Below are 20,671 nucleotides of genomic sequence, written 5' to 3' on the forward strand. Positions count from 1 at the left end.
TGTTTCTCACCCAAAGCTATCGCATGGCTACAGACGACAGTGCACAAGTCATATACAAGGTTCCTGGAAAACCTGGAATTTTGCAATGCAGTTTTCCAGTCATGGAAAAGTCATGGAAAATTAGAAAAATACCTAAATGTCCTGGAAAGTAATTATTTGTCCTGGAAAATATTTTAGTATAATATAACTGTTGCTAACAAAGTTTTTGTTGCATGTACAAAAACATGGTAATGATCAGGACTCGGAATAGGTGTCATATACATATACTGTCCACACATTCGGATTGTTTTGTCACTACCGGCGACTGCGCATTGTGAAACAATGTCAATGGTTAACTGTCATGAAAAAATCCCTGTCATGTACTTTATCTGCTTATCTGCTCATCTGCTATCATCTCTGCTTTGCTCTGACAACATAGTTTAACTATAACTATAATAGTACAAAATAAGATTTTTTCCCTCCAACATTGCTGTTGTGGTGATGTTTTTGTCACGAAATCTAGTCATAAAATGGCATTAGGTATAAAATGCAGAATGTCATGGAATATGACATATTTGGATGAAAATGAATGTTTGAATGCACAATTAATCAAATTAAAATTACAATTTGTCCTAGTGTGATAATTAAACTGCAAAAGTTTAGCTGTTTCTCAATGTCAGTTCTTTTTGCGTTCTTACGTTCTTGTGAACTTTTGACGTCATTACCCACCTCCAAAAAAAGAAAATTGTTCTGGAGTCACGAGTTCGAAGCCAGGTCTACTAAGCAACCAAATTGGCCAGGTTGCTAGGGAGGGTAGAGTCACATGGGGTAACCTCCTCGTGGTCGCTGTGTGTGGTTCTCTCTCTCGGTGGGGCGCGTGGTGAGTTGTGCGTGGATGCTGCAGAGAATAGCATGGGCCTCCACACGCACTACGTCTCCGTGGTATCATGCTCAACAAGACTCGTGATAAGATGCGCGGATTGACGATCTCAGATGTGGAGGCAACTGAGATTCGTCCACTGCCAGCCGGATTGAGGCGAGTCACTACGCCACCACGAGGACTTAGAGCGCATTAGGAATTGGGCATTCCAAATTGGAGAGAAAAGAAAAAAAAAATAGTTAAGAGGTTGTTGAATCTATTTCTCAAAACTTGCAAAGATGGGTTTTATGTCCTCATGTCTTCCAAGTTCGCTCTTTAAGGTAGTTTGTCAAGACTGAGTTTCACAAGAACGCAAGAAAAAGAATGCATTCTTAGCATTGAGAAACACCCTCTGTGGTTTAATAAATATATAATCTGCAAATGATGCATGCATCAAAATAAATGTGGGAAGCAGGCCACTAATACACTGAAAATAACTCATCATGATCATCACACGCGCTCGTGTGTGTGTGTGTGTGTGAGATGACAGAGAGCAGAGTACTTTGAAGAGCGCAGCTCATAAAGACTATGGGGGGAATTCACTAAGAATTCATTGCGCCTGGTAAAAGCACTGTGTTTTTTGCATGCGCTGTCTGCGCATGTTTACACTGGGCCATGTAGCGAACTGCTTATCTGGAGCTGAGAACCTACATTCAAAAACACACAGAAACGGCAAAATAAATCTCGATTTAAATGGATGCATGTATTTTTGCTTAAATATTACACTTGTTGGTCACATAAAATTGTGCCTTGAAAACAGTGGGAACCCTGCATATGTATTATTTCTATGATGCTTTTATGGTGTTTTTTTTTTTGTCCTTTCTGGAGCTAGACAGTAGGGGTGGGAGAAAAAATATTCTAGATTTTAAAATCTTCTCAATTATAAATTGTATTTTAAATGTAATTTACATTTAGCTTAATGTGCTAATACAATTATAGATAGATATAGATTCATTATAGATATATGAATGTATACATCATGATGGCGCCGCAGATGGCCACCTCGGTGTGGAGCGCTCCTATTTTTCTGTTGTTTTTGTTTGTTTGTCCTGTGTTTAGTAATCTTTTTCCAGTCAGTTTTACCAGAGACGAACTGCTGAACATTCGACAGCTTATACCAGACAGTCTTTTCCCAGTTTTTGAATATTCAGATGTTCAAAACTACATCTCCTCACCCGCACAAACAAGGACTTTTCAACCTCTGCTGCCTTGTGCTTCACAGAAACCTGGCTGAGTGAAGCCATTCCGGACAGCACATTACATCTGCCGGGCTTTCAGCTGTTCAGAGCAGATCGCATCGCGGAGTTAACGGGGAAAACGAGAGGTGGTTTATTAACTGTAAGCCTTTCTACTTGCCGCGGGTGTTGTCCTCGTTTATTCTGGCGAGTGTGTATATCGTGCCAAACGCGTGTTTGAATGTGCCGCTGCAACAGCTGGCTGATCAAATCACAGACACAGAACAACAATACCTGGACTCAGTTATTATTATTCTTGGGGATTTTAACAAAGCAAGTCTCACACATGAACTGCCCAAATATAAACAGCACATTACATGCCCCACCAGAGACAGAAATATACTGGACAACAATAAAGGATGCATATCGCTCTGTCCCTAGAGCAGCTTTGGGACTGTCTGGTTCATCTTCTTCCAACCTATAGGCAGAAATTAAAATCAACCAAGCCAGTAGTAAGGACTGTAAAGAGATGGACCAATGAAGCAAAGCGGGAACTACAAGCCTGCTTCGATTGCACGGATTGGAGTGTTTTTGAGGCTACAGCCACAGACCTGGACGAGCTCACAGATACTGTTACATCATATATCAGTTTCTGTGAGGATATGTGCATTCCTACTAGGACTTATTTAAATTTCAACAACGACAAACCGTGGTTTACAGCAGAGCTCAGGCAGCTTCGTCAGGCCAAAGAGGATGCTTAAAGGGGTGGGGATAAAGTCTTGTACAATCAGGCCAGGAACACACTGAACAAGGAAATCAGAGTGGTTAAAAGGAGATACTCTGAGAAGCTGAAAAACAAGTTTTCAGCTAACGACCCTGCATCAGTGTGGCGTGGCATGAAACAACTCACAAATTACAGGACTCCTACCCCCAACCCTGTGGTGGACCAACAACTGGCTGACGACCTGTATGTGTTCTACTGCAAATTTGAAAGGCCCAATCTCACATCCCACACCCACTCTGACCTTCACTTCACACAAACACCAACACCTCCTGCAACCCCTCTCCTCCCTCCTCCTGCTACTCAACCTGCACTTAAGATCTGTGAAGATGATGTGTCTTTCGGAAAAAAAAAGACGAGGTAAGCTTCAGGCCCAGATGGTGTCTCACCAGCGTGTCTTCGATCCTGTGCTAACCAGCTGGCCCCCATCTTCACACAGATCTTCAATAGATCACTGGAGCAGTGTGAAGTCCCATGCTGCTTCAAACGCTCAATCATCATTCCTGTCCCAAAGAAACCAAAAATCACAGGACTTAATGACTACAGACCTGTCGCCCTGATGTCTGTGGTCATGAAATCATTTGAGAGACTGGTGTTGGCCCACCTGAGGAACATCACTGGACCCTTTCTAGATCCCCTTCAATTTGCTTATCGAGCAAACAGGTCTGTGGATGATGCAGTCAACATGGGATTGCATCATATCCTGCAACATCTGGACAGACCAGGGACATATGCAAGGACCCTTTTTGTGGACTTCAGTTCAGCTTTCAACACCATCATCCCAGCTATACTCCAGAATAATTTACACCAACTCTCTGTTCCCATGTCTATCTGTCAGTGGATTACCAGCTTTCTGATGGACAGGCAACAGCTTGTGAGACAGGGGAAACTCACTTCCAGCACCTGTACAATCAGCACTGGTGCCCCCCAGGGATGTGTGCTCTCTCCACAACTCTTCTCCCTCTACACCAATGACTGCATCGCCAAGGACCCCTCTGTCAAGCTCCTGAAGTTTGCAGATGACACCACTGTCATCGGCCTCATCCGAGATGACGATGAGTCTGCCTACAGAAGAGAGGTTGAACAGTTGGCTGTCTGGTGCAGTCAAAACAACCTTGAGCTGAACACGCTCAAAATGGTGGAGATGATTGTGGACTTTAGGAGAAACACCCCAACACTGACCACCCCCCCCCCCCCATTTCTAAACAGCACTGTGGCAGCAGTGGAGTCATTCAGGTTCCTGGGCTACCATTTCACAGGACCTGAAGTTGGAGACCCACATTGACTCCATTGTGAAAAAGGCCCAGCAGAGGTTGTACTTCCTTCGCCAGTTGAGGAAGTTCAACCTGCCCCAGGCACTGCTTATACAGTTCTACTCAGCAGTCATTGAGTCTGTCCTCTGCACTACAATAACAATCTGGTTTGGTTCAGCTATGAAATCAGACATCAGAAGACTACAAAGGACAATTCGGACTGCTGAGAGGATTATTGGTTGCCCCCTGCCACCCCTTCAAGAACTATACACTTCCAGAGTGAGGAAAAAGGCTGGAAAAATCACTCTGGACCCCACTCACCCTGCCCATTACCTTTTTGAAATGTTGCCTTCTGGCCGATGCTTCAGAGCTCTGAGCAACAGAACCGTCAGGCACAGGAAGTTTTTTCCCCCCAGGCTATCCATCTCATGAACAGTTAAATTGCCCCATTGAGCAATAACTATGTGCAATACACAGCTTAGTCTTTTTTATATTTATCCAACACATCCAACTTCTTCTGCCATTTCATTCCTCTGGGGGAAAAAAACAAAAACATGTGCACTGTACATAACAGATTTGTATTTGCACTGTACATAACAGATAACAGATTGCACTACGTATGTGTATGTGTGTATGTATGTATGTATGTGTGTGTGTGTAAGGGGGTTCAGTGGAAAGGAGGCGGCGAGAAGCAGATTTCCTGGTTCAGGTAAGGGTTTTTATTTTCCTCTCTGCGACAGATATACTCTCTCAGGGCTTTTATGTTGTTCACTAAGTCAGTCAAAAAAATAGCGTAAGCTGAATGCGGTCTGAGGATTCGGTCCATGAGATGCTGAAACGTAGCCGGGGCTCCAAACAAACCGAACGGAAGTGTCACAAACTGGTGTAATCCAAATGGTGTGTAGAAGGTGGTTTTCTCATGGAAAATTGGTGTCAAGGGGATCTGCCAATAACCCTTCGTCAAATCCAATGTCGAATAAAATCGAGCAGTGCCCAATCGATCGAGCAACTCATCAACGCGAGGCATTGGATACGCATCAAATTTAGACACCGCGTTGACTTTCCTATAATCCACGCAGAATCGCACAGACCCATCGCTCTTAGGCACTAGAACAACAGGGCTGGACCAATCGCTGTGGGATTCTTCTATTACCCCCATATCGAGCATTGCATTCAGTTCTTCCTGAACGATTTTCTTCTTGTGTTCGGGTAATCGATAGGGGCGGCTACGTACCATGACCCCCGGCTCAGTCTCGATATGGTGGTGAATGAGATTTGTACATCCCGGTAGAGGGGAGAACACATCCGCAATCTCCTGTTGCAACCTCCGCGAGTTGACTTGGTGAGAGGTGGTCTCCGCAAGTGAACGGGGTGAACTGTTTATGTTTTGAACTCACCTCCAGTCCGAGCTCCGCCTTCTCAGGAACTACCGTAGCCAACGTCAAGGGAACCGCCTCCCTCCACAATTTCAGGAGGTTGAGGTGGTATATTTGATGTGCGCCCCCTCTATCGGTTCGTGTAACCTCATAATCGAGATCTCCCACTCGTCGTGTGACCTCAAAGGGTCCTTGCCACTTGGCGAGTAATTTAGAGCTCAATGTGGGAAGCCATACAAGCACTTTATCTCCTGGTGCAAATTCCCTTAGCTGAGTTCCCCTGTCATACAGTCGGCGCTGTCGTTCTTGAGCTTGGAGCAAATTCTCCTGTGTTAGCTGTCCCAAAGTGTGGAGTTTTGCTCTAAGATCAAGAAAGTATTGAATTTCATTTTTGCTGTTTGAAGGTCCCTCCTCCCAGGCCTCTCGCAATACATCAAGCACGCCGCGTGGGCGTCGCCTATACAGCAGCTCGAATGGGGAGAAGCCAGTGGAGGCTTGCGGGACCTCTCGTACTGCAAATAACAGGGGGTCGAGCCATTCCCAATTTCTAGCATCGTCGTACACAAACTTATGAATCATGTTTTTGAGGGTTTTATTAAATCGTTTCACCAGGCCATCCGTTTGAGGATGGTATAAGCTGGTGCGAATCGATTTAATATTTAACAACTCATACAGTTCGTGTAGTGTCCGTGACATAAACGTTGTGCCCTGATCGGTGAAGATTTCTTTCGGAATCCCCACCCGGGAGATTAATTTGAAGAGTGCCTCCGCAACACTGCGTGCTGAGATGTTGCGAAGAGGCACTGCTTCCGGATATTGCATTACATAGTCCACCAGGACCAATACAAAGCGACGTCCGCGTGCTGACCATTCTAATAGCCCGACGAGGTCCATTCCAATTCTCTCAAAGGGGACCTCGATCAAAGGGAGAGGGCGCAATGGTGCTTTTGGGGTGGCCGGTGGGTTAACCAGTTGGCATTCGCAGCATGCCGCACATCACCTGCGGACATCGCCGCCAGTGCCCGGCCAATAGAAACGGGCTATTAGACGGTTCAGTGTTTTCCTTTCTCCTGAGTGACCCGCCATAGGATTATAATGCGCCGCCTAGAATACCATTTCCCGACGGCTCCTTGGAATCAAAAGTTGGGTTGTATCCTCTTTAGTTTGAGTGTCCTGTGTCACTCTATACAACCGCTCATTTATAATCGCAAAATAGGGGTATGAAAGGGCAATGTCCGGCTGGAGTTGTTGACCATCGATGACTCTCACTTGGTTGAAGGCATGTTTTGAGGGTTTCATCTCGCAACTGCTCCAAAGGGAAATCCCCCTCAGGGAATTCCCTGAGAAGGGGAGGGGCTGCAGCCTCTCCCCCTCTCTCGTCATTATGACGTGGAGCTGTCGAGGATGGCATCGGCTCCGCCTCCCCTGCCAGAGCATCGCACATTACACATCTCCCTAACTTCATACAGGACCCATCTGTGCAAATTTCCTTTAATAAAACTCTAAAATCAGGCCAATCAGTCCCCAAAATCAGCGGATGGTGAGGCGGGAACTAACCGCGGCCTCCATTCTATGCTTTTTCCCCCGGAATTTAATCGTCAGGGTCACCACCGGATACTTGTGAATATCCCCATGCACACATTTCACCCTCACCGTTTTAGTGGTGTCCAACGCCTCGGGTTGAACTAAGCGTTTCTGGATAGTGGTTTGATTACACCCGGTGTCCACCAACACTTGGTGAGTACCCCCCTTACACCTTGACCGGTATGCTCCGGCCCGGTTGGGGGCAGCCTGTAGGAGGTCAGAGACCCGCACCACCGTCCCCAGCTCCATCAGAGGGCACTGATCCCGGAAGTGGCCCGGGTCTCCCTGCACCTCCAGCAGGCTGTCCCAGGGGCTACGCCCGCACTTGCGTCGGCGGGCGCCCCCCCCCCCCGAGGGGGAGAGCGGCGGGGCATAGGGGAAGGTGTCGCCTCCCACACCCAGGGAACTGGTCTCAGGGGCTGAAGTCCTCCTCATCTGCGTGGGGCAGGAACGGGACCTGGAGAGAGAGCAGAACGAGAGGAGAGAGGGGAGGGGGATGAGACAGAGGGAGGAGAGAGAGTGTAGGAGGGCTCTTCCGCCCTCGGGATTGCCGTCATGTGGTCCTCTGCAAGCCGGACGGCTTCCTCCAGCGACGCCGGGCGGTGGCACTGGACCCACTCCGCCGTCCCTATTGGTAGCCGATGTATTAACTGTTCTAGTACCACCTGGTCGATAATCCCATCGACGTCGCGGTCCCCCGCTAGCAACCATCTTCTCTCCAACTTCAAGCTTCAGAAGAGTTGACGACTTTCCTCCGGAGTCTGACCGTAGGCCAGGAGACTCATCGCTGGCAGTTGTTGAGCCACGAGCTGGGCTTCCCCGGACAACAGCGGGATAAGTCGGGCCGCCCATTGGCCGATCGGCCAGCCCCAGATCTCGGCAGTTCGCTCAAACATATCCAAGAAGGCCTCAGGGTCGTCCGCCGCCCCCATTTTCTGTAACGCGGGCGAGGGTAACGGCGTGTGAGTGTCCGGGGTCGCGGCTGGGGACGCCTCCTGGCTGAGGAGGCACCGGATCGCTTCCTGGCTGAGGAGGCTCCGGATCGCCTGCCGGTCCTCGCCTTGAGCGCGTAGGAGCTCGACAAACCGGCGATCTTGATCTTGTCGGAGCTCAAGCAGTGTTTGCTGGTGGCTCCGATGTAGGCCAGAGAGGGCTTGGAGGATCTCCGCCAACTGGGAGGACTCTACGGGGCGACTTCCATCCATCTTCAACCAAACTTCGTTCCCGGGTTTCGGCACCAGTGTAACACTTCTCAGTGGAAAGGAGGAGGCGAGAAGCAGATTTCCTGGTTCAGGTAAGGGTTTTTATTTTCCTCTCTGCGACAGATATACTCTCTCAGGGCTTTTATGTTGTTCACTAAGTTAGTCAAAAAAATACACAAACTATTTCACAAAATAAACTCTCAACTTTTCAATAATAAACTCTTCGCTTCACACTCGGGTCTCTGGTGCCCAGGCTCTCTCTCTTCTAGCTGCGGTGTGGCTCTATTTATGCCGCTCTCCCTGTGCTCACTAAAATTAGAGACAGGTGTTAGACATAATTTAACTCGGGTGTAAGCGCCCTTACCGCTTGACCACGCCCCTGCTGCCACAGTGTGTATGTACGTATGTGTATAACTATTTTTTTTATTTTTTTATTATTATTATCTATGTCTTGCTGCTGTTTTTGTATTGTTTTGTATTGTTGTACACTGGAAGCTCCTGTCACCAACACAAATTCCTTGTATGCATAAGCATACTTGGCAATAAAGCTGATTCTGATTCTGATTCTGAAAGCTATATTTGTGAAGAGTTCCACGTGAACAGGTTTTCTCTTTGAGAAGTTCCGTCTCATTAATTCTTGTTTAGTCCTTTAATGCATCGCTGCTACAGCCATTGAAGTGCGTCGGACATCAAGTACTCTGCTTTTGGTAATGTTCCTGTTATTATGCATAATCCACAGGTTTATTTGTGAGTGGTTGTGGGGAGTATTTTTCAGCAGTCATTCTGCAGATTCTGTTTGATACTGCCTTCATAAATAGTTGCAGTAAAAAAAAGGCTCATCGGACTGCTGGATATGGTGTACTACATGTTAAACCCCATTCAATATTTATAATCTAACAGCTATGCACATTCTGCATCTGGGTTTTGTGCTGCTCTGTATTGGAGCCTTTCTTGTTACCTACTTTTCTTACTTTAATAGTTTAGTGCGATAAAGAGGTTGTAGTTATTCAGCCTATTTATTTGTTGAATATCCATTAGTAAACCTGTTAAAGGGCTGTACTTAATGTACATACAGTATGTCCATAAGAAATGCTTCTGATCAAGTTCACATGGACAAAATGCAGCCTAATTATACATGGGTTCCTTAAAGGGATAGTTCACCCAAAAATGAAAATTCTCTTATCATTTACTCACCCTCATGCCATTCCAGATGTGTATGACTTTCTTCTGCTGAACACAAACAAAGATTTTTAGAAGAATATCTCAGCTCTGTAGGTCCATACAATGCAAGTGAATGGTGGCCAGAACTTCTAAGGCAACATAAAAGTAATCCACACAACTCCAGTTGTTAAATCCATTACTTCTGAAGCAATATAATAGGTGTGGGTGAGAAACAGATCAATATTTACAGTAAGTCCTTTTTTACTGTAAATTTTCCTCCTAGTACGTGGTGATATGCAGGAAGAATACAAATTGCCAAAAACAAAAGAAGAATGTTAAAGTGAAAGTGGAGATAGATAGTAAGGGGTTAACAGAAGGGGTTAACACAGCTAAATAAATCATAACATCAAATAGCAATACTTACAGAACTGCAATACTTTAAAAGAATCACGATACATATCAAATTGGCAGATAAATATCGTTGTAATATTGAATCGGGAGGTCTGTGGCAATTCCCAGCCCTACTAGACAGCTCATGGTCCCATAGCACTCTTTTTGTATGAAAGAGAGCAGATCAGACATTCTGCTAAACTCCTTTGTTTGGGTTCCATGGAAAAAAAATGTACAGGTATGGTATGACATAAGGGTGTGTAAATGATGACAGAATTTTCATTTTTGAGTGAACTATCCTTTAATGATTGTTACGTCACTTTTGTACTAGGCCAGAAGAGGGCAGAGCAATACAACAAGAGTGCACAGAGATACCTCAAAGAGAAGAGAAACCGCCTGAACCTGCAGGTAATCTCAAGAGCAATGCTAAGAACCCTTATCTCCTTCACACACACAAACATGTCTCATTATGCAGCACATCAAAGAGCTGCAGGCCTTTGCTTTTCACTTCATTTTCTTTCAAAAGATCCTAAGCCTCAGAAGCTTACAGAACACCAGTCTGAATAAAGCTCTGTTGTCAAACTAAGCTCTAAAAGTTTTTGTATTGACCTCTTCCTTTCTCTCTCTGTAGCTGATGAATCTCTGTTTGTGAAGCTAAGCAGTAGTTCGGCTCACAGACGCACAGTAGCGTTGGCCCTCCTGTCTGCCCAGTCCTCTGTGGAGGACTCCTCCTCCGTCGCCTCTCGCTCTCGCTCAGTCTCTCCACTTCGATCCCACCGCTATGACAATGCACTCCTTATTGGCCTCTCCACTGGTCTCTTTGACACAAACAACCCAAAGGTGAGCATTACCATTGGAACACCACTGGACCACAGATAGAAGAAATCCTCTTCAGTGTGTTAAATTGGTTGTTCAATGCCAGTATAACATATTAACAGATTTTTGCATGTGTGCCAGTCTCAAAAACACATTATGTATGCGTTCCAAATGGCATAAATGATGTATTCAGAGGGCACTTCGAAGAGAGAACAATCAAGATATCCATGCTGTAGGTTCATACCAAAATGAATATCCAAGAAGAATGATGAAGTGAGTTATGAATTACCTTTATTTTTGAACCGCTTGTAAAAGAAACAAACCCTTTATAAAGCCCATTTTTGGTACTCTGAAATAAGTAAGACTTATTGTAGGGTGACTTAGATATTTAAATTCTAATAATAATAAAAAAAAAAAACAATTGGCTTAACAATTTCCATATTTCCAAGCCCACCAGGAAAGATTTTTGAATATTTGTATTTGAGCTGATTCTAAACGTTGTCCTATATTAATAAAGAGTATTAGTGAAAACTTATTGAGGAATTATGATTTCTGCTTGGAAGATTTTACATGCATGTTTTGTGCACAAACATGGAATGAGACTAACTAGTATGTCCATATTTTGGAAATGGCAGATGATAAATTACAAAGGCAGAAATTTGCCAATGGCGCAAAGCACCTTTCAGCTGGTCTGCCCTTCACCCATCACAGATGAGAAGAAGAATTACTTAACAAATTTGCGAAACATCTATGAAATCGAAATATGAGTTCTCTAACGAGCAGATCGAAAAAAGAAAACCGATTTCTCTACAAGCTGCAGCAGAGATGAAACATGTTTTCAGTTGAAAAAATACTGATTTTATGCCACTGCACGCATACTTATGTTATTTATATTTCTTTAAAGTCACTGTGTAATGCACACACATAATGACTGTTAAAACAAATGTTGTCAATTGGAACAATACTGATTGTATCTTATTGCCATGTATGTCTATGTAAAAGATGAAGCGAGGAGCAGTTTTTCCTTCTTCAGGTCAGGCTTTATTTTCCCCTCTTGGCGACACCAATTTACAGTTTACCTTCACACACTAACCTAACACACACAGCTTTCATAAACAAACTTTTACTACTAGAAAAATCTTTGCTCGGCTCTGTCGTATCCAGTCTCTCTCCCGACTGAGTGTTGTGTTGCTCTATTTATGCCGCTCTCCCCGTGCTCACTGAAATTAGAGACAGGTGTTAGACATAATTTAGCTCAGGTGTAAGCGCCCTTACCGCTTTCTCTATCCGGAGAGATGCTTGACCATGCCCCTGCTGCCACAGTCTACTTGTTATACATTTGCTCAAACCCCTGCATGTTACAAATTAAACATGATGACATCTAAACACAAAACCCATCTTCTATCTGATCCATTATTAGATACTTTAGTACTGCTAACGACAGCTCAGTTGTTAACGACTTAATGGCACAGCAATAACATACAAAATTTTGTGGAGGAAAACACCATGTTTTTGGTATACAAAGGCACACAGAGTGCACTGCAAGTCACAGCAATAGTACTAATATTAACAATATTTGGGAGAGTCGCGTGACGCCATGCGAAGGTCGGACGTGTGAACGGCGAGCTCTGCGCACTTTGCTAGTTTTTAATTCTTTTTGTGTCAAAAACCGGTGAGATGCTCTGTTTCATAACTGTTCTATGTAGACAGTATGTCAAAGAATTCAAAATCCTCGAGCTCTGGAGACATTAAATGTCACTTATGTGCTCAAGCTGATACTCCAGACAGGGCTGCAGACCAGGGACTCAATTTGGATGGTGCGGCGGGAGAAATTCAACGCCAACTGTCCAGCATGTCTGTGATGCTGATGAAGGTTGTTGCGGACTTGCAGGATCTTGCTGTAATACGCCGATCGATTATGACGATGGAGGTGAAATTCTCTGAGTTGGTTACAAGATAATCGGGGATGTTGAGAAACGGATCGATTATCTGGAGTCATCGGAGAGGGAATTAGCTGCTAATCATCTAGTGGCCAAGGTGGATTTGCAGTGCATCAGGGAAAAGTTGGAAGACCTTGAGAATCATAATCAGCGAACCAATGTCCGAATTGTTGGAATTCCTGAGGACGAAGAAGGCCAAGATATGGTGGAATTCCTAGATGAGCTCTTCCCGAGTCTGCTCGAAATAACAGGCCATAAGTTGGAAATCGAGCGAGCTCGCAGAGTCCCAGTTCGAAGATCCGCTGAGGGAGACAGGCCCCGATCAATTCTGGCCAAATTTCTGAGATCATCCGATAAAGATCTTGTGTTACGCGAGATGAGGAGTAAAGGAAGGCTTTCTTGGAAGAACCACAACATTTTCTTGTTCCCGGACTTTGCGAATTCGAAAAGAGAAACGTGATCGATTCAAGGAATGCAAGAAACTCTTACATCAACGGAAGATCGCTTTTGCACTGATGTTCTGACCAAATTGAGAATAGATACTAAGGATGGCTGCAAAATATTTACATGCCCACAGCAAGCATTGTCTTTCATAGAGACAATGGGGTGAGTAAGCCATTTGTTGTTTCTCACGTTGCCCCTAAGTGAGCTTGACTCGCTGAACATACACTTGACTGTCTGAGGAAGCTGGACGCCTTTTTTTTTGTTTTTGTGCTGGTTCTGCCAAGCGGCTGGAGTGTCTTACAAAATTTGTACAGATGCACCGGACTTGAGCAATCCGATGGCAAAGTTGTCGTGGGGGCTCTCGTTGGCATACATGGACTCTTTGAGTTTAGAGGGATGGACGCCAGTTGGCGCTGTTGTGCGCGGGGTTAATGCGCGCATTTTTCTTTTTTCTGTTTGTTTGGTTAGGGGGGAAGTTTGGGGTTTGATTGTTGCTCTAGTGTTGGAATGTGGTCTTTATAATCTTGTTTTTGACACAATACATTTTTTCTAATATGTCAAAATGTCAAATGTTAATATGAGTGTACTATCTCTCTCCAGTGGAATGTGAATGGTCGGGGCACCCCATTAAAAGAAGGAAGAGTTATTTCTCTTCTTAAGCATAAGAAATATGATATAGTGTTTCTTCAAGAAAGGCATCTTTCCCCACAGGAAGCTGAAAAATTTGGGAAGATATGGGTTGGACATTTTTTCTTTAGTGTTGGCTCAAGAAAGAGCAGGGGAGTCAATACATTGATAAGTAAACATCTACAATTAAAATGTCTCAAACAGATTGAACCCATCTGGTAGGGACTATACATTTTTTTTAATCAGTCCATAAGATCTATTCTAGAATAGATTTTCTTTTATATATATATCTAAGTCCCTCATTTCATCTGTTGTTGATTGTTCAATTGGAAACATTTTAGCCTCAGATCACGCCCTGGTGAGTTTAGAGGTGTTGCCACATATGGAGAAAAAGAAATCATATAGTTGGCGCTTTAATGTATCCCTTTTGCAAAATTCAAAATTTTGGAGATAAACTGGTCCTCAGTATCCTCTGTGGGCATGGCTTGGGAGGCACTTAAGGCAGTTCTTAGGGGTCAGATCATTCAGTATGCCTCATTTATCAAAAAGTCCAAAGCACGAGAACTCGTGGAGTTTGAAGGGAATATTAAAAGTGCCGAGGCAGAACTGAAGCACCGAATGTCATCTGATGGCCTCAGAGAATTGACTCAATTGAAATACAGATATAATACTATTTTGTCGCGAAAGGTGGAGTTTTGGCTATTCAGGGCAAGACAGTCATACTTTGAGTCGGGGGACAAAGCAGGGAAGCTTTTGGCTAGATATATAAAGCAGAGAGAGTCTTTTTCTACCATTCCCTCAGTGAAATCTGCTGGTGGTGAAATTTTTACCTAGGCCATTGATATTAATAATGCTTTTAAAGAATTCTATCTTGATCTTTATAGTTCCACATCTTCGTCTACTGATGAAGATATTAGAAACTTTGTGGAACCATTAGAACTCCCTAAATTGACAAATAAGCAAAAAAATTATCTAGATTCTGAGATAACCTTGGAGGAGTTTGGCGAGGTAATTAAGGCCTTGCCTACAGGCAAGGCTCCAGGGCCAGATGGCTTTGCCGCTGAATTTTTTAGATTTTTTTTTTCCTTTTTTCCCCCAATTTGGAATGCCCAATTCCCTATGCGCTTTTAAGTCCTCGTGGTCGTGTAGTGATTTGCCTCAATCCGGGTGGCGGAGGACGAATCCCAGCTGCCTCCGCGTCTGAGACCGCCAACCCACGCATCTTATCACGTGGCTTGTTGAGCGCGTTGCCACGGAGACATAGCGCGTGTGGAAGCTTCACGCCATCCACCGCGGCATCCACGCTCAACTCACCACGTGCCCCACTGAGAATGAACCACATTATGGCGACCACGAGGAGGTTACCCCATGTGACTCTACCCTCCCTAGCCACCGGGCCAATTTGGTTGCTTAGGAGACCTGGCTGGAGTCACTCAGCATGCCCTGGGATTTGAACTAGTGAACTCCAGGGGTGGTAGCCAGCGTCTTTTACCACTGAGCTACCCAGGCCCCCTGAATTTTTTAGATCTTATGCTACAGAACTGGCTCCAATTTTACTAGAATTTTATATGGAATCATTAAAGAATGGAAAGCTTCCGCCAACCATGACACAAGCCCGGATCAGTCTGATTCTTAAAAAGGACAAAGATCCAAGCGAGTGTAAGAGTTACCGTCCTATTTCCCTGATCCAGCTAGATGTTAAAATATTGTCCAAAATTTTGGCTAACCAATTAAGTAAAGTTATGACATCTCTTATACATATAGATCAGGTGGGATTTATTCCAGGCCACGGCTCTTCTGAAAACATTAGGCGTTTCATCAATATCATGCGGTCAGTGGTGAACGATCAGACTCCGGTTGCTGCCATCTCACTTGACACCAAAAAGGCGTTTGATATGGTAGAATGGGATTATCTTTTTAAGGTTTTTAAATATATGGGTTCGGGAATACTTTTATTTGATCGATTAAGTTACTTTATAAACACTCTGTAGCAGGGGTACAAACAAATGGATTAATTTCAGATTATTTTAATCTGGATAGGGGCACCCGGCAGGCTTGCCCTCTTTCCCCATTATCGTTCTGTCTTGCCCTAGAACCATTAGCAGCCACGATAAGAAGGGAAGATGATTTTCCAGGGGTGGTGGTGGGAGGTGTGGCGCATAAGCTTTTGCTTTACGCTGATGATATTTTATTATTAATCTCCAACCCCACTAGATCTATGCCTTGCCTCCACAGAATTATTCATTCCTTTTCTAAATTCTCAGGATACAGAGATACAGATGCTTGGCTCTGACAACATACTGCCAATAACGGCTTTTCAGCCATGCGCCTTTCAGTGGCCCAAACAGGGCATTAAGTATTTGGGCATTTTATTCCCAGCAAATTTGTGTGATCTAGTTAGAGTTAATTTTGACCTTTTAATAAAAAGATTTTCGAGCGATGTGGGCAGGTGGGCTTCATTACATATATCTCTGATTGGGAAGGTTAATGTTATTAAAATGAATTGTATTCCAAAATTTAACAACCTGTTACAATCTCTCCCTGTAGATGTACCCCTCTCTCATTTAATTTGATAGCATAGCGAAGTCTTTCATTTGGAATGATACATTTCCCAGATTACATTTCAACAAATTACATAGGCCGATTGACAAAAGTGGGCTAGGCCTACCCAAGATTTTGTTTTATTATTATGCATTTGGTCTCAGACATTTGGCTCGTTGGTCTCTTCCACCTGAGAGAGCCCCTCCCTGGTTTTGTATTGAACAGGAAGTTCTGGTCCCTATTTTACCAGTGCAAAGTCTTTCTATCAAACTAACTGGAGAAGTTAATTTACACCCTGTTGTCTCACATTTGCACTCGGTGTGGACAAAAGTGTCCAGAGTGTTTAATTCAGACATTTATTTAAATGTTGCCTCGAGCATTTGGCTGAACCCCAAATTATGTATTAATAAGTCCCCTTTCTGCTGGTCAGAGTGGATTATGAGAGTGGAGTGTTGAAATCCTTTCAAAATTTGGTTCAGCATTTTGGGATTCCCAGATCTCAGTTCTATAAGTATTTACAGCTGCGCCACCTTCTCTGTACTGTTTTTGGGAGTAGTTTACACCCCCTAAATCGACAGATACTCTGGGAGTGGTGATTACTGCTTTTGGAAAAGGTCATGAGGCATCAGTGTATTACTCCCTGCTAATTCAGAGTCTGGGGGTCAGAGCTTTAACTTCTATCAAGAGATTATGGGAGAAAGATCTAAACTTGGTATTTTACAGGAGGGAGTGTGGGCAAGGATTCTAAAAAACATCAAGTCTGCATCTAGAAATGCAAGGGTTCGCCTTATGCAATTCAAGATTTTACATAGAGTCTGTTGGACCCCCTCTAGATTGTATAGGCTTGGTCTTAAAGACACACCCACTTGCTGGCAATGTCAATCAGAAGATGGAGACACAACCCATGTCTTTTGGGGATGTGATAAGATCCAAGAATTTTGGTTGAAGATTCAGATTTTTATGTGTGAGCTATTGGGCTCTCAAATTTATTTTGCCCCAGACTCTGTATTTTAGTTGATGGGGCGGTCATTAAAATGGAGAATAAGCACATAAAAAACTGGGTCCTTACTAGCATTATGATTGCCAGTCAGATAATTTTAAGGAGTTGGAAGTCGGCTGGAGCGCCCCCATTTCAGGAGTGGTGTTCGGAGATGGGCAGAGTGGCTGCTTTTGAAGAGGGGGCAACCAGAAGACTGGGGAATTTAGACTTGTGGAGAAATGGAGCAAATATCTGACTTTTTTGGAGGGCTTTCGGGGAGGAACAGTAGAGAGAGTGGTGTAGTGGATGTGTGTGATTATTATATATATTTTTTGTTTTGTTTGTTTTGTTTTTTTGTTTGTTTGTGTGTCTATAATTATGTGACCACTGGGGTGTTGTTGGGGGTCAGGTTGGGGATGTGGGCAATTGTGAGGGTTAAATATTGATTCTGTTTGTATATGTTTTGCTTTTCATTGTTTAATAGATGAATCAATAAAAAATGTTAATCACAAAAATATTAACAATATTTGGTAAAGAAAAACACTTAAGATCCATAAAGCTGTTTATTAAAAAAAGGTGATACAAAGGCAAATATGGCACAATATATGTTATATTAAAGATATAAGAAAACTCATGTAAAATGAAATGCAAAGGCCAAAACAAAGTAAAAATAAAATCAGCAATATGGAATAAATTATGAAGACAATCCACATAAGATCAGATCATTTTTAAAGGTGGTGCAAGGTAGGGATGCAGCAATATAATTTGCATGTGAAGAGGACCAATATGAGAATGTTTTGTTTGTTTTTGTTTTTAAGGCATTTGAAGCAAATATGAAGCTGGTTCAGGATTTCTTTCAACGTTACTTCAACGTTTAATGTCGGTGGTCAAAACAGCTTTCTCTGCTTTAGCTCCACCAGTTGCATTGGTGCAGCAGCATCTGACACGTGATCCATATTTGACACGTGAGCTAATATTTTATTGGTCCGGGCATTTCATCACCGGGCAAAGGAAAAAAAATTGACACACTCACCGTAAAAATCTGTGTCAGCACCGAATGTTTGCTCCAGGTATGAATGGCTTCATAGGAATCCATGTTTCTATTCAAAATGTAAATCGCAGGGAAAATTAGCATTTTGTTTGAGTGACCACTGTCTTAAATATTTACGCAAACTGTTGGATGTGTTTAACTACATGTTGCACCCCCACAATATTTATAATCTAACAGCCATGCACATTCTGCATCTGGGTTGTGCATAAGTGGTTTTGTGCTGCTCTGTATTGGAACCTTTCTTGTTTCTTACTTTAATAGTTTTGCGCAATAAAGAGGTGGTAGTTATTTAGCCTATTTATTTCTTGAATATCCGGCTCGACAAATGATGTGAGTTTTTTTTTTTTTTTTTTTTTTTGTGCAACCAATGGAAGATATGGAGAGTTTTCTGGCAACAATGATTATTTTTGCCATTGCCTTTGTTGACTCTAGTGGCACAGAAATTACATACTTCAGCTTTAATAGAAGAATATGAGACTATTACAGAGCCTAGTAATGGAGGCTACCATCCATCACACTGATTAGAACCAAAGTTTTTATGATTGACAGGGAGGAAGAGCAAGAGAGCTGGAAGAGAGGGCTAGAAGATGTCATAGCAATATAGCAGGAGAAACAGATGGCAATCTGTGATGATGTGTAACACTTGAGAGAATGCAGAGAATGATGTAGAGAATGATAGAAGAGCTCCTTTGGGTACATCACGACAAGTTTTGTTTGTGGTTATTTGTTTTCCGCAGACTGAGATTTGTGTTTGCGTGCAAAATAATAGTGCTAATGATGTGTGCATGCAGGGATAGACATATGGATGTGAGCCTTTGCTTTGCTGGAAGGTCTGATGTATATGTGTGTGTGTGTGTGTGTGTGTGTGTGTGTGTTTGAGCTCCTGAGTTGAGCGTTATTAATGCGATTCTTCCACATCCTTGATATTCCAGTAAACCAAAGGACTTTGCACTGGCCTGTGTACTCTTTCACCCACCCCACAGGCACACACGCACACACACTGTCCTCACAAAAGCACATTAACATTCACACCCGTGCTCACACTTTCACAAACACACTTACATTTGGCCTTTCGGATTGTTTACACCCTCCGGACAATTGTACAAGCAGATCACACACACACACACACACACACACACACACACACACACACACACACACACACTTGCACACTAAATAGTGTCTTTCTCAGAGCAGGCTGTCAGTCTGTTTAATCAGTAGTTTAGCACTCCTCTCTTGTGTGCAAGTGAGAGAACACAGTGCATCTCCGAACTGACGGCTGTGCTGGAGATGGATGACTGTGCAGAGAGTTTTAATTCCCTGCAGAGTGATAAATAGCTAGATTGTTTTATTTTTGCACACAATTTAGATTTGAACTTCAAACTGCAGTTTGGAGATTGTTTTGTGCATTCTTGTTTTAATTCAATTCAATTTGATTAAAGGGGCTGTTTTCTACACTTTAGTAAGATTTTACTTTTTTCCCTGAAGTCTATTATTTCTAGCACCAAAAACAGTTGGAATTTAGTTTTTCATTACCATTTTCCAACCTCTCTATCTCGTGCACAGTGCATGTGGCATAAATTTCATCATCAGCACAAGATGCGCGGATAGGCCATTGTTGTCAGATTTTATTGCTAATTAAGCTGTACTTGCATTACTAGAAATTAGCTACCGGTAAGAATTACGGATATACACATCTTTAAAACGGGATGATTTTTGCTGCATTGCCTTTAAAACTTCTATAGAAACACATTTTCTGCATGTGAAATGAATAATGACTCTTACTTGGGATTGCTGTCGATACAGTATAGTTGGCACTGCCTCAACTTTGCATAGCCTGCATTACACTGAGACAGGTTTACAAACAATCTAAGGTGAAATATGCCATACTGTGATGGTCGGAAATAATCAGGACCTTGTTAAAAATAAACTTTAGGTGTTTTTTTTTAACATTGGTGTCCTTAAAGAGGCTATACAGAGATAATGGTGCTACCTTACAGCTAGGAACAGTACAGTGTTTGGTGAATTTCCTCTATATCTAGATACCAAATGGAATATTTGGATGTGGGCAGACATTTGTTAACATGCTCATGACTGTGATGTCACAGCTGAAATGATTTTGGAATGAACCTTTTCTGCAGCTTAGTTTTCATATATAGGGTCTATTCCAAAACCCGGAGGCAGCACTTTTAGGCATCATAGGTGCACACAAAATGTAGGTATCTTAATTATGCTGCCTCCTAAGATATCTAATTTTGGCCAAATTCTAAGGAAGAATAGTATGTGGATAGTATTCCACCAAATGGGGGTGGAATCTCCAAATGGAATCTCGCCACTCCAGAAGGGGGTTGCGCCAACTCCAAAAAGGGGGCTTCACTTCCCCATATGGTTGGGGAAAGGGTTAGGTTAGGGGCTCCTTATATCTTTGCTGACGGTTTGGAGCCTCTGCCCCT

At 43.2% G+C, this 20,671-nt stretch overlaps 1 protein-coding gene across 2 annotated transcripts in view; it reads left to right on the plus strand.

Annotated features, from left to right (window-relative positions):
- The window catches only part of LOC127410307 (serine/threonine-protein kinase Nek1-like), a 50,431-nt gene that overhangs the window by 23,419 nt on the left and 6,341 nt on the right, over positions 1-20,671 (plus strand). For both annotated transcript variants that reach the window (XM_051645502.1, XM_051645503.1), the window contains 2 exons: positions 10,152-10,228; positions 10,452-10,660. In XM_051645502.1, coding sequence (XP_051501462.1) covers positions 10,152-10,228; positions 10,452-10,660 — 286 coding nt within the window. The remainder of the gene's footprint in view (positions 1-10,151; positions 10,229-10,451; positions 10,661-20,671) is intronic.

The sequence above is a fragment of the Myxocyprinus asiaticus genome, chromosome 19 (genome assembly GCF_019703515.2).
Source record: "Myxocyprinus asiaticus isolate MX2 ecotype Aquarium Trade chromosome 19, UBuf_Myxa_2, whole genome shotgun sequence".
NCBI classification, from domain to species: domain Eukaryota; kingdom Metazoa; phylum Chordata; class Actinopteri; order Cypriniformes; family Catostomidae; genus Myxocyprinus; species Myxocyprinus asiaticus.